The sequence below is a fragment of the Passer domesticus genome, chromosome 32 (genome assembly GCF_036417665.1).
Source record: "Passer domesticus isolate bPasDom1 chromosome 32, bPasDom1.hap1, whole genome shotgun sequence".
Taxonomy (NCBI): domain Eukaryota; kingdom Metazoa; phylum Chordata; class Aves; order Passeriformes; family Passeridae; genus Passer; species Passer domesticus.
In genome coordinates, this window is record NC_087505.1 from 3678961 (window position 1) to 3692514 (window position 13554).

At 55.1% G+C, this 13554-nt stretch overlaps 2 protein-coding genes across 2 annotated transcripts; both read left to right on the forward strand.

Annotated features, from left to right (window-relative positions):
* Window positions 1–4333, forward strand: LOC135288092 (SLAM family member 9-like). Its single transcript, XM_064401372.1, has 6 exons — window positions 1–272; window positions 2440–2735; window positions 2818–3084; window positions 3299–3325; window positions 3915–4013; window positions 4329–4333. Exons 1-6 carry the CDS (start codon window positions 250–252, stop codon window positions 4331–4333), a joined length of 717 nt encoding a protein of 238 aa, XP_064257442.1. The 5' UTR covers window positions 1–249.
* A 4515-nt stretch (window positions 4334–8848) lies between these two features.
* LOC135288093 (T-lymphocyte surface antigen Ly-9-like) lies at window positions 8849–12795 on the forward strand. The gene is made up of 5 exons (XM_064401373.1): window positions 8849–10126; window positions 10199–10468; window positions 11513–11611; window positions 12231–12486; window positions 12663–12795. Exons 1-5 carry the CDS (start codon window positions 9805–9807, stop codon window positions 12793–12795), a joined length of 1080 nt encoding a protein of 359 aa, XP_064257443.1. The 5' UTR covers window positions 8849–9804.
* Window positions 12796–13554: the final 759 nt, after the last annotated feature.

Genomic DNA, 13554 nt, shown 5'->3' on the forward strand with positions numbered 1-13554 from the left:
GAAGAAAAAAAAAAAAAAAAGTTAAAAAGTGTCCTGCTCCGCTGAGAATTCGGCTTTTTTAGGGAGGGCCTGGAAGAGAACGGCAGGGCGCGTTAAGTCATTCATTCGCAGTCCTCTGCGCTCTTGCCTTCTTCAGTCCTTCGCTGTGTTTTGTCAAAGTTTACCAAACCGTTAAAATTTTAAACAGAGGGTTTGTGGATCTCGTCGCTTCCAGGCACGTCCAAGAAGAGAAGTGTAAGAAGGACCGAAATGGCGCCGCTGGCCCGTGCGAGGTGAGACACCGAGGAGAATCCCCCCCAAACCCGCAGCCAGCCCGGCTCCATCCCCCCGAGCCCCTCTCGCCGCTCCGGCTTTTCCCCGCCATTCCCGAATTTCCCGAATTCCCCGCAATTTCCGGATTCCCGGTAATTCCCGGATCCCCCGCCATTCCCGAATCGCCGCAGCCCCCCCAACCCCCCGATCCCACTCCCCCTCCTCACCTCGGCTCCCGGCCAGGCCCAGCAGCAGCGCCAGCAGCGCCGGGGGACAGCGGCGACCCCCGGGCGGGGACATCTCGGAGCGGGGAACCCTCGGGTCTGCCAAGAGCCCGGCGGGGACTTCCTCTGCTCCATGCGGCTCCTTTGCTCCTTCCTCTCTTTCCTCTCCTTCTCCCGCCACCCCCTCCACCCTTTACCCCTCTTCTCCCCATTTCCCCACTCCCCTCCCCCATTTCCCCCTCTTTTCCCCCTCCTCTCCCCCATTTCCCCCCTCCCCCCCTTCTCCTTCCCACCTTCCTCCCATCCCGCGGGGCTGGCGAGTGCCTCCCCCTCGGCAGGGAATTCCTCTGCTCTTTCCTCTCCATCTCCCGTCTCCCCCTGGCTCCCTTCTCCCCTCTCCCCTTTCTCAGGCCTCCCCCCCCACCCTCCTCCTCGCCTCCTTCCCCTCCTTCCCCCCCCCCGCTCCCCCCCTCCCATCGCGGGATCCCATGTTGAATGGTGAAACTCCACATGGAATGGTGACATTCCATCTAGAGTGGTGACATTCCATCTAGAGTGGTGACATCCTGCCAAGTGTAGTGCCCCCAGTGTGAGGAAGTCCTGGAACTGTTGGAGCGAGTCCAGTGTCCCTTCCCTGCGGCCACAGGGAGTGCTCAGCCTGGAGAAGCCGTGCTGGAGCTGCCCCATCCACCGTGGCAGTGCCCAGACCAGGCTGGACAGGGCTGGGAGCACCCTGGGCCCGTGTGAAATAAATGGGGCAGGAGATCTTTCGCCTTTTTTGATGCCTTTATTAAAAAGAATCAGCTGAGGTGGGGAGAAGCTGAGGGGTTCCGCCCACACCGCCGGTGCTCCCAGGAGTGGCATGGAGGAGGAGGGTGATGCAGCTGTGTCCGCTGGTCTGCAGGCAGAGCTGGGGCTTCCGTCCTCACGGGAGAGTAGGAAATTCCGCTTTTTCAGTCTAACATTCCAGGTCCTCTTTCTAGTTAAGACTTTTTCAGGTTAGGGTGAGAAGTAAAAGGATCTTAGCAGATACTGGGTTAAGTTCCTCATCCTTAGACATCACTTAGGTCTCTTAATTCCATGTTGGCTCGTTGTTTTTAGGATTTTTTTCCTGAAACGTTACAATGTCAGGTGAAATGCATTCTCATCTGCATACTAGCTCTGATGTCTCTCCTTCCCCTGCTACCTGCGGGGTCTGGTATCACCCCTGGCAAGCATTAGAGGGGACAATGGCTAATCACCAACCATTAAGAGAAGAACTCTTAACAATAGGTGACTGCAACATGCAGGTAACCTTCAGTTTAACAGCAATTGGTTCAACTTTTTTTAACTTTGCAACCTTAAAAAAAATTGATAACTTTTTATTCATAACACATGGAAGGTGTGGGGATGTTAGGGCAGCAGAATTAGAGGAGTTTCTCTCCTCTCACTCCCAACCCAAATGATCCCTGATTCCCTGATTTCCACGATTCCCTGATTCTCCTCCAAGGAGCAGCTGCACGTCTGACCAGGAGCTCCTTGTTCTGCTCAGTGACCCTTCCTGACCTTCCCATCCCCAAATCCTTGGTCCCCTTTCCCTCTCAGTTCCCCTCCAGGCTCTGTCCTTGGCACGAGACTCAGGGGGCTCAGCCTGGGGGTGGCCTCGTGCTCTTCCTTCACCCAGGGACCCTTCCATGAGCCCCCCATGAGCCTTCAAACACCCCCTGCCCAGATGGGCTTCAGTGTCTGGGTTTGGCAGCTTCATCCCTCCCTGATCCCGCCTTGATCCCACCTTGGTCCCATTTTAATTTCCCCTTTTCATCCCATCTTCAGCCTCCCTTCCTCACACCTCCAGCCCATCTTCAGCCTGCCTTCCATCTCTGCAACCCATGGTTATCCCAGCTTCATCCCACCTCCATCCCTTCATCTCCCCTCCATCCCACCCCCATCTCATGTTCCCTCCCCACTTTCTCTCCCCTGCCAGTGACACCGTGGAGGTGATCGGGGTCCTGGGTGGGACCGTGACTCTCCCCATCCTCAACATAGACGGAAACATAGATGGAAATGCAATAGGCTGGTTTATTGGGAATGAACCCATAGTGACTGTGGACCTTAAGGATCCTTTTCAACCTGTGTTTCATAAACAAGAATTCCAAGAACATTTTGCTGTTTCCGAGAGAGGCCACGTGCTCAGCATCTCCCAGGTGCGGATAGAGGATGCCGGAATCTATTCTGTAACCATTGGGGATAAAACATTCACCTTCGACCTCCAGGTGTACAGTAGGTGCTTTTAGTGCTGTTTGGGGGTGGGGGGAGGGGGGTTACTCTAAAAGAGAGGTTTGTGACAACCCGGTGCCCACAGGGGAGCTGGCAGAGCCCACGGTGACCTGCGAGGCCCAGAACTGCTCGGACGGGAGATGCAGCTTCTCCCTGCGCTGCTCCACACCCGGCGCTGGCCTCGGGAACGTCTCCCACAGGTGGGGGATGCGGGATCAGCTATTGGCTGAGGGCCCCATGCTGCTGGTGAATGAATCACTCTCGGATAAGCTGGAGCGTCTGACGTGCACGGCACGGAACCCCGTCAGCACCATGAATGTCACTATCACCACCCCCATGGTGCTCTGCTCAGGTGAGAGCTGGGGACAGGTGGGGAAAGGTGGGATGGGCTGATCCTGATCCCCTGAGAGTCAGGAAAAGCTGGGATTTGGGGTTGGGATGAGTTGGGATGGGATGGGAATGGAATGTTGAGGTTGGGCTGGGCTGATCCCACTCTCCGGGGTCCGGCTCTCCCTGGGATGGGATGGGAAGCTCTGACCCATGTCCCTGTTCTCTCCCCTTGCCAGCAAACACCACGGACCCTCCCAGCCCAGGTAAGATGCCATCCCTGTCCATGTCCATCCGCACTCCTGAGTGAGTGTTCCCAAGTGTCCCCAAATGTCCCCAAGTGTCCCTGAGTGCCCAGGGCAGCTTTTCCACGTCCAGCCAGGAAGGGCGACTGGGGAGCCCGAGCCCAGCACCCTCCAGCTCCTCCCAAAATCCCTTTCCTGGGAATGTCCAGGCTCTTCCCAGCGGTACCAGGACAGCACAAGCAGTGGTGGCCACAAACCCAACCCCAAGAAGTTCCACCTCTGTGTGAGAACGTCTTCCCATGGAGTGTCCCCCTCAGGAGCCACCCCAAACCCACCTGGCCGTGTCCCTGTGTCCCCTGCTCTGGGTTACCCCATCCTGCCAACACTGGGAGATCGCCGGAATTCCTTTCTGACCCAACAACTGGGGAATTTGGGAATTCTGGGATCCTCGTCCTTATCCAGTGCTTGTCCAGGCTCTGTGCTGGCTTGGAGTGAGATCTCCTGGAATGAGGGATCAGGGTGGGATTTGAGGCCAAATTCCCTCTGCCCCAACGTCAGGAAGAGCCAGGTTTATTTTGGGAGTTGCCCCTGGATCTTCTTTCTTTTCCAGGTGCCAACTCCAGCAGCTGGATCAGGATCGGCGTCGTAGCCGGGGTTGAAATTGCGTTGCTGTTATCAATTTACCTCGTGTTCTACTGCAAATCCAAAGGTGAGCATGGAAAACTATGCCTGGAGCCCAGGAAAACCATCCCAGGAGTTGGGACCTGGGAGGGGGGACAGAGCCAGGATGGGGCTGATTTGGGATGGATTTAAGGTAGATTTGTGGTGGATTTGGGGCAGATTTGGGGCATATTCAGGGCGGATTTGGGGTTTTCCTGATTCTGTCTCATCTCCCCCCGTGGTTTAACCAGTTGTTGGGTTTTTAGTTGGAGAAGAGCCCAGGGGCTGCGGGGTTGGTTCCCTGTGGGGTGGAGCCAATCCGCTGGTGAGGTCTGAGGAGCCAATCATCTGGCTTGGTTTGCAGATTGACAGCCAGTTAAACCAGTGAAAGGAGCTGGACATGCCTCTTTGGAAAACAAATTTAAAAATGAACAAAACCCAAGAAAAGCTCTCTTTCCTCTGCTGTGGGAACAGGTCACTGACTGGCCCCACATGGCCAGGCTGGGCTGAGATTCCTGCCACAGCCGGGCCGTGCCACCAGGACTGTCCCAACACCGTGAGTGAGCAGCCACGCGGCCGTGACAAGTGCCAGGAGTGGCCTCGTGGCCAGCACTGGAGATGGCCTCAATCCAGATCGACCACAAGGCCGAGACTGTCCAGCCAAAATCCTCATGGCCGGGGCAGCTCTCGCAATGAACTTTGTTTGCTTCACGGAAATTAAAAGCCGGGAAAGAGCTGTTTCTTGTGGAGAAGTCTCCATGGCATGGCAAGAGAGACTCCTCTCCACAAGTGAGCTGAAGACAGGCTGTTTTGAGTTGGTAAACTGACTGAAAGTGCCAGGTTTTGTCTCTTTACATTGTCAGTGGGAAAGAAAAGAGCGTGGGGGATAAGCATTCCAAAGGTTTATTCTGATTTTATTTTTATTTTTATTTTAGCTCAGTCAATTAAGATTTTTTTATACCCTTTAAAGTTTTGAGCCTGTTTTGCCTCCACCTCCTGATCCGTATCTCACAGCAGGAAATGAGCAAACAACTCCAGTGAGCGCTGGGGTTTGACCAGCACTAAACCCACCTCAAAATTGGTGTGTTGGCCGGAAACTCAGACTGGCAAACCCAAACCTATTCACACTCTTCACCAAGAAAAAAAAAAATAAAAGGATTCCAAATTTTCCAAACCCTAAAAACCCCACAAAATTCCCACCCCCACCCATCCCGCCTTCCCAATCCCAAATCCATCCCTTCCGGAGTTTTCCATCCCCAAATCTTCACTCCAAGGCACATCTGAGCATTGAATCTTGGGGGGAAAAACCCGAATTTCTGGATATTTATATTCCAATGATCCCAGTGTCCACTGGAGTTTCCAGGAGAATTCCACAGGGACGGGAATTCCAGGGTTTTAGGGGTGCTGGTGGTCGGCAGGATTTGGGAAGCCCAAGCGCCTGTACCCCGCCCTTTTCCTGCAAGGAAATGGGTGGGATTTGGGGCATTTTGGGGATTTTTTGATCCCAAAAAACCCCTGTGGATTCTCCATTACCTCCAAGCAGGCAGTGGTGACCAAAGCTCGGTCCAGCCTCTTCCTCTTGATGGAGGAAGGCTGTGGGGAAAAGGGGAAAAATTCCCATTGGGAAAAGTGGGATGACAGTCCCAGAACCTCAGGGGACATGGATTTGGTGTCCCCACGGCTTGGGGACGCTTCAGGACAGCCTCACCCTGTGGCCGAACTGGACCGTGGAGTAAATGGTGAAATTCTCGGGCTCCTCCCGGTGTCTAGGGTGCTCCTGCCAGGGAAAAAGGGTCGGGATGCACAAACAATGGGAAATTTTGGGATAAAAAATGGATTAAAAATGGTGCCAGCCTGGGAATCAGCTGGGATCCCATGGAAATGACCCTACCAGTGTCCTGGGAGTGACCACGGCGTAGATGGTGGCTCCTTCCTGGGTGGCCTCCCCCATCCCGGCCTGGGGACACAAAAAATGCCTGGAATGGTTAAAAGGATCAACTTTGGTTTCCTGAAATACTCACACAGAGGGAATTTTCCCATGGGAAGCCTGGTCAGGCCTGGAAACTGCCCAAGGTTTGGGTTCCTGGTCCACCCTGTGGCTGACCCCAGCCTGGTCTGAGGGATGACCAGACCCTGAGTGACCAGGATGGGGTCAGCCACAGGGTGGACTCCATGACCTTGGAGGGCTTTTCTGATCCCAAAATTCCCAGATTTTAGGTGGGAAGGGACATTCCAGGCACTCACGGGGTCCTGGCAGGGTTTCTTCTCTCCCACCTCGGCATAGACAGTCAGCTCTGAGGGTCCCGGGGGGGTGCTGAGGGTCTCTGTGGGGCCAGAATTCCCAAATTTGGGTTCCAAGGGATGGTTTGGGGTTAAACCCCCAAAATTTGTGATCCTGCCCCCATATTCTGGACAAACCTTCCCGAGAATTCTTCCTCCTCTTCCTCCACCAGCAGCAGCTGCCCACCAAGAGTAGGGTCAGCCCCACGCCCACAGCCACAGCCACAGCCAGCAGTGTCCAGTGGCTGAAATTCTCTGGAATTTCTGGAAAAGGATCCCAGAATCCGGGAATTGAGCTGGGATTTAAGGTCCCTTCCCACCCAAAACATTCCAGGATTCCTTGAATCTCTAAAATTATATTTTTTTGCCTATATCAAATAAAAAAAATATAAATAACACTGGATTAAAGATAGATAAATAAGTTTATGTTTTCTATAAACTTATATAAATGGGTATATATATAATATATATAATGTATTATATATAGTAATATATGTACATAAATTAATTTCCATATGTAAATAATTATGGATTTAAGAAATAGTAATAAGTAAATAATTATAAATAATAAATAATAATAATTTTATATGTAAACAAACACATACTTAAGTGGTTTTAGTGCGGGAAACACTTTTTTCCCACTTATAAACTCCAAAACTTTAAATCCTGGTCCCCATCCCAGTGGATCCCTCCCAGCCCCCCAAAATCCCGGGATCCACGGGAAGATCACCTGGGCAGGTGAGCCGAGTGTGGGCTGCGCTCCACCCCGCGGGTTGCTGATGTTGCAGAGGCAGATTTGGGGTTCGGTGCCCTTGGGGAGCCTCTGGATCAGCCGGGAGGGGATCCCCGGGATCTGCTGTGGCATCTGCTCCAGGATCTGCTCTGGGATCTTCTCCAGGCTCTCCTCTGGGATCCACCCTGGGATCTGCTCCGGGATCTGCCCCAGGATCTGCTCCGGGATCTGCTCCGGGATCTGCTCCGGGATCTGCTCCAGGATCTCCACCGGGATCCACCCTGGGATCTGCTCCAGTATCTGCTCCTGGATCTTCTCTGGGATCTCCCCTGGGGGATGCCCGGGACTGGCCCAGCTGTAGGAGACGTTCCCGGGGCTGGAGCAGAGCAGGGCCAGGGTGCACCAGCCCCGATCCCGCTGCAGGATTTGGGATTTCGGCTCCGGCAGTGGGATGGGGTGAGAGGGGACAGTGAGGGTGAGAGGGGACAGGGGACGGGGGACGAGGGACAGGACAGATGAAAGGAACGTCCTGGCTGTGCTGGAGGAATTCCAGTGGGATCCTGGAGCTGTGGGAAAAGGGAGAGATGCTCTGGATGCACCTGGAGCTGGGAATGGTGGCGGATCCATGGGAATGGCCATTCCCACACCTGTGGAACCAGGACAGACCATTCCCACACCTATGGAACCAGCAATGGTCATTCCCACACCTGTGGATCTGGGAATGGTCGTTCCAAGGTGTGCCCAAAAGATGCCCCAGGCACCCTTAGATACTCCAGGGTCAATCCATCTCCCAAATCCTGCAGTTTCCCTGCTCCCCACAGCTCAAAATTACTGCTTTTAGGAAAAAAAAGACCCTGGCTCACCACCTGCTGCCTCAAAATCCTGGGAAACAAATGGGGTTGTGCACTTTCCAACCCCAGGAAGTTCAGCTGTTCAGCTGGAGAGGAGAAGTTCTGGGGTGACCTCGCTGTGGCCTTGCAGGACCTGAAGGGTCTTCAGGAAAAATGGAAGGAGAATTTTCCCAAGGGAGAAATGTTCAGAAAAGGGGAAGTGGAGTCAGGGGGACAGGGGGGGAATGTGGGTGGGATTTTGGGTTGGAATTGTTCCCTGTGAGTGTCTCAGGTGATTCCATGGATTTCCCACCCCTGGAAGTGCCCAAAGCCAGGCTGGAAACACTTGGGATAGGGCAAGTTCCCTGCCCATGGAACTGGGATTTTTTGGGATTTAAGGTTCCTTTCCATTCCAAACCATTCCAGGCTCACGGAGCACTGAGCCATTTGTCACACACGGCCATGGTGACACGTTGTCCCAGCAGCCACCCTCATCTTTCCTTGGGAACGGGGTTGGTTTTTTGTAAACACCTCGAGTTTCCTCCTTTTTCCTTGAAAACAGAAGGGTTTGGTTTTTTTTAAACACCTCAAATTTCTGTGTGAGAGTGAATTGCCCCTCCTTGATGCGTCATTTTCGTCACAAACCACATCCAAAGCCCTCCCCTCTACCTCGACCCTGAAAAGCCACAAAGACACTTCTTCCTTGTTCTTCCTCTTTCTGGTGCTCATTTTTGTGTGCTGGTGCCCCAAATCCTCTCCGTTCCTGGACACCCATGGACATGTTTTGGATCCCTCTTCTCACCATCCTCACACTCCTCCACCAAACCAGTGAGTGCCAAGTGCTCCTTGTCCCCTGGGAAGGAGATCTGGGGCTGTTTATAGGGTTGAAGGATGAGTGGGAGCACCAGAGCAGCTCCATGGGGTGGATTTGTGCCCAGTGTTGGGATCCAGGGCTGCCATGGAGCTCCTGCAGCCATGGAAAGCTGCTACTAGAGTGCTGGTGTCCATCTGGTGTCCATATCTGGTGTCCATCCCTGGTGTCCATCTCTGGTGTCCATCCCTGGCGTCCATGTGGTGTCCATCTCTGGCTCAGCCTCTGCTCCAGATGCTCTCCAGACCTCCTGCTCTGCCTTCAGCTCCTGCTCCTCTCCCCGTTGCCTTCTGGTTTTTGGAGGTTTCATCCTGGGGTGTTTTCTGGCTGAAAAGAGGGGAATTGGGCAAGGTTCAGCCCCAGCCCATCCCCACAGCCTCTGAGCAGGTTTTTCATGTGAACCATCCCATGGCTTCATTATTCAGAATGTTTCCTGCAAGTTTGTCTTCCCCAGCAGCTTTTTCCTTCCTGATGCTCCATTGTCCGTGCCACAGAGGTGCGTGAGGCTGAGGGAGCCAGAAATTCCGAGCCCAGCCTTGGGGCTGAGCCAGGATCAGTTCCCTGTTAGAAAAACTGGGAAGAAAAATTGCATTCCCAGTCTAGACCAGGTGACATGGTTAATTGAAAATGGGAAGTTGCAAAAATAACAAAAAGAACTGCTTCCTCCTGGAATTGGTGACCCAAGGTAGTGGTGTGGCCACTGGAGGGAAGGGATGGATGGAGAGGGATCTTGGACCTTGTCCTGGGCTGCATCCAAAGGAGTGTGGGAGGGTTCTCATCTCTGGAATGGTGAGATCCCACCTGGAATGGAGACATCCCACCTGGAATCACCAGATCCCACTAGGTCTGGCTTATTCTCTGGGTTCAGCAACTTCATCCCACCCTGATCCCATCTTGGTCCCACCTTGATCCCAGCTTTTCATCCTACCTCCCTTTCCCCTTTTCATCCCTCCTCCAGCCCACCTCCATCCCACCTTGATCCCACCTTCACTCCTCCTTCATCCCAGCTTCATCTTGTCTCCATCCCACCTTCCTGCCCCCTTCAACTGACCTCCATCTCACCTCCATCCCACCCTGAGCCCACCTCCATCCTACATTCCCCCCTCCTCCATCCCACCCCCATCTCATGTTCCCACTCTGCTTTCTCTCCCCAGTGAGTGCCAGCGACAGCAAGGAGGTGATCGGGGCCCTGGGCGGGTCTTTGACCTTCCACAGCCACAACACAGATGGAAATGCAGCATTCTGGAATTTTGGGAATGATCACATAGTGAGTGTGGCATTTGAGGACCCTCCTAGACCCCTATTTTCTAAAGACAAATTCAAAACCCATTTTGCTCTCTCTGAGAACAGCCACGCGCTCAGCATCTCCCAGCTGAGGATGGAGGATGCCGGGACCTACTCTGTAACCATTGATGCAAAAAGATCCACCTTCACCCTTCAGGTGTTCGGTATGTGCCTTTAGTGCTGTTTTGGGGAGTTCTGAAATAAAAGAGAGGTTTCTGACATCCCGGTGCCCCCAGGAGAGCTGGCAGAGCCCATGGTGACCTGCGAGGCCCAGAACTGCTCGGACGGGAGCTGCAGCTTCTCCCTGCGCTGCTCCACGCCCGGTGCCGGCCTCAGGAACGTCTCCTACAGCTGGAGGGTGCGGGATCATCTGCAGGATGGGAACTCCGTGGTGCTGCGGGTGAACGAATCATCCCGGGAGGAGCCGGAGACGCTGACGTGCATGGCATGGAACACCGTCAGCAGCAGGAGCGTCACCGTCACCATCCCCGGGGTGCTCTGCTCAGGTGAGAGCTGGGGACAGGTGGGGAAAGGTGGGATGGACCGATCCTGATCCCCTGAGAAACGTGGGAATGTTGGGGTTGGGATGGGCTGGTCCTGATTCCCTGAGAAACACGGGAATTTTGGGATTTGGGGTTGGGTTGGGTGGGATGGGATGGGATGGGATGGGATGGGATGGGATGGGATGGGATGGGAATGTTGAGGTTGGGATGGGCTGATCTCGGTTCCTGTGAGAGATATGGAAAGGGGGAGGGAAAGGTGGGATGGGCTGATCCTGCTCCTCTGAGAGCCAGGAAAAGCTGGGATTTGGGGATGGAATTTGTGGTAGGGATGGGATGGGAATGTTGGGGTTGGGCTGGGCTGATCCCACTCTCCAGGCAGCAGCTCTCCCTGGGATGGGATGGGAAGCTCTGACCCATGTCCCTGTTCTCTCCCCTTGCCAGCAAAAAACACCCACCCTCCCAGCCCAGGAAAGCTGCCATCCCTGTCCATGTCCATCCTCACTCCTGAGTGAGTGTTCCCAAATGTCCCCAAGTGTCCCTGAGTGCCCAGGGCAGCTTTTCCACGTCCAGCCAGGAAGGGCGACTGGGGAGCCCGAGCCCAGCACCCTCCAGCTCCTCCCAAAATCCCTTTCCTGGGAATGTCCAGGCTCTTCCCAGCGGTACCAGGACAGCACAAGCAGTGGTGGCCACAAACCCAACCCCAAGAAGTTCCACCTCTGTGTGAGAACGTCTTCCCATGGAGTGTCCCCCTCAGGAGCCACCCCAAACCCACCTGGCCGTGTCCCTGTGTCCCCTGCTCTGGGTTACCCCATCCTGCCAACACTGGGAGATCGCCGGAATTCCTTTCTGACCCAACAACTGGGGAATTTGGGAATTCTGGGATCCTCGTCCTTATCCAGTGCTTGTCCAGGCTCTGTGCTGGCTTGGAGTGAGATCTCCTGGAATGAGGGATCAGGGTGGGATTTGAGGCCAAATTCCCTCTGCCCCAACGTCAGGAAGAGCCAGGTTTATTTTGGGAGTTGCCCCTGGATCTTCTTTCTTTTCCAGGTGCCAACTCCAGCAGCTGGATCAGGATCGGCGTCGTAGCCGGGGTTGAAATCGCGTTGCTGTTATCAATTTACCTCGTGTTCTACTGCAAATCCAAAGGTGAGCATGGAAAACTATGCCTGGAGCCCAGGAAAACCATCCCAGGAGTTGGGACCTGGGAGGGGGGACAGAGCCAGGATGGGGCTGATTTGGGGTGGATTTGGGGCAGATTTAGGGCTGATTTGGGGCGTATTCAGGGTGGATTTGGGGTTTTCCTGATTCTGTCTCATCTCCCCTCGTGGTTTAACCAATTTTTGTGTTTTTAGTTGTGGGAGAGCCCAGGGGCTTTGGGGTTGGTTCCCTGTGGGGTGGAGCCAATCATCTGGCTCGTTTGCAGATTGACAGCCAGTTAAACCAGGGAAAGGAGCTGGACACGCCTCTTTGGAAAACAGATTAAAAAATGAACAAAACCCAAGAAAAGCTCTCTTTCCTCTGCCCTGGGAACAGGTCACTGACTGGCCCCACGTGGCCAGGCTGGGCTAAGATTTCTGCCACAGCTGGGCCGTGCCACCAGGACTGTCCCTACACCGTGAGCAGCCACGCGACCCCGACCAGCCTGTGCCCTGCACACCGGGCATCCCAGTGCATCCCAGTGCACCCAGATGTCTCTGGTGCCATTGGGACCCACCTTGGACATGTGCCGAACCCTTCGGTGTGATGACACCCTCCTGTCCCACAGATGAGCTGGTTCTGCAGGTGCCAGCATGGACACTGCTGGAGGGGGACACGGTGACACTGCGCTGCCGGGGCCGGTGGAACAGCACAGTCACCAAGGTGCGATTTTACCAGGATGAGAATAATCTGACGGGGTCCATCAATGCGACCGAGCTGTCCCTGTCCCCTCTGCAGCTGAACCCACAGTGGCTGCTACAGTTGCAGGGACTTGGTGGAATCCTTTATTTCACGTTCAGCAGCAGTGACAGTGACAATGCATGGTGAGCATCCCCTTCAGCTGGAACTCCAATCTCCTGATGCTCCAAACCACTTCCCAGTGGACTCAGAGGCACAGTCCTCACCTCCCCTCTCCTTCCCTGAGCTCTTCACAGTGCCAGTGTGGGAGGCTCCCCCCAAGCTCACCATGGTGTCTGCCCATGCCTCTCATCTGCCTCAGCATCCCCAGCCACATGTGGCCCCAAGCCCCCATCCTGCACATGTTCTACCGGGACGGGCAGGTGGTGGGGGGCCCACAGAGGTTCCCGCAGCTGCTGGTGTCCGCCATGAGGGTCTCCCACTCGGGAAATTAGAGCTGCGAGATGCGCTCCGATGTGGGTGCTGTGTGGAAGAGCAGCGCCCAGCTCTGCGTCACGGTGCGCAGTGAGTGTGGGGATGGGCATGGGGAGCCCCCACAGCCTCCTCGGGTCTCCCGCCTGGGCACCTCCATGTCCCCCTGACACCTTTCTTCTGTCCTTCCATCACTCTGCTTATCCCCTTGCCCCCCTGTGGTGTGACCCCAGCCCTGACATCCCCCACCATACCCATCCCCCCCATCTATATGCCAGCCTCTCCCTGTGGCCTCAGCCCTGTCTGTGCCCTGCAGTGCCTGTGGCAAATGCCACCATCAACCCCGGTCCCCTCTCACACCAGGTGTGTGCGGGTGACCCCGTGACCCTGCACTGCTCAGTGCAGGTGGGCTCAGCCACTGTCACATTCACCTGGCTGCACAAGGGGCAGGAGGTGGTCCGGGCTCCCCTCCTGGTGCTTAGGGACATTGATGTGGGACATTCGGGCACCTACCAGTGCGTGGCCACCAACCAGCTGGGACAGGACGGGCACCGCGTGTTCTGGGCACTCAACCCAGAGCTGGCACTCGGGGTGTTATCTGGCTCACCCTGGGTCACAGGTGGGGTCACACGGGGTTGCCGGACTGTTCAGGTCCCCCTGCGGTTCAGGGTGATCCCAGTGTGTCCTCTGTCCCCATCAGTGGCTGTGAATGTAGGCAGGACCCTCCATTTCCTGGTCCTGCTCCTGGCTGTCATCAAGGGCTGTCACTGGTGGCATCGCCA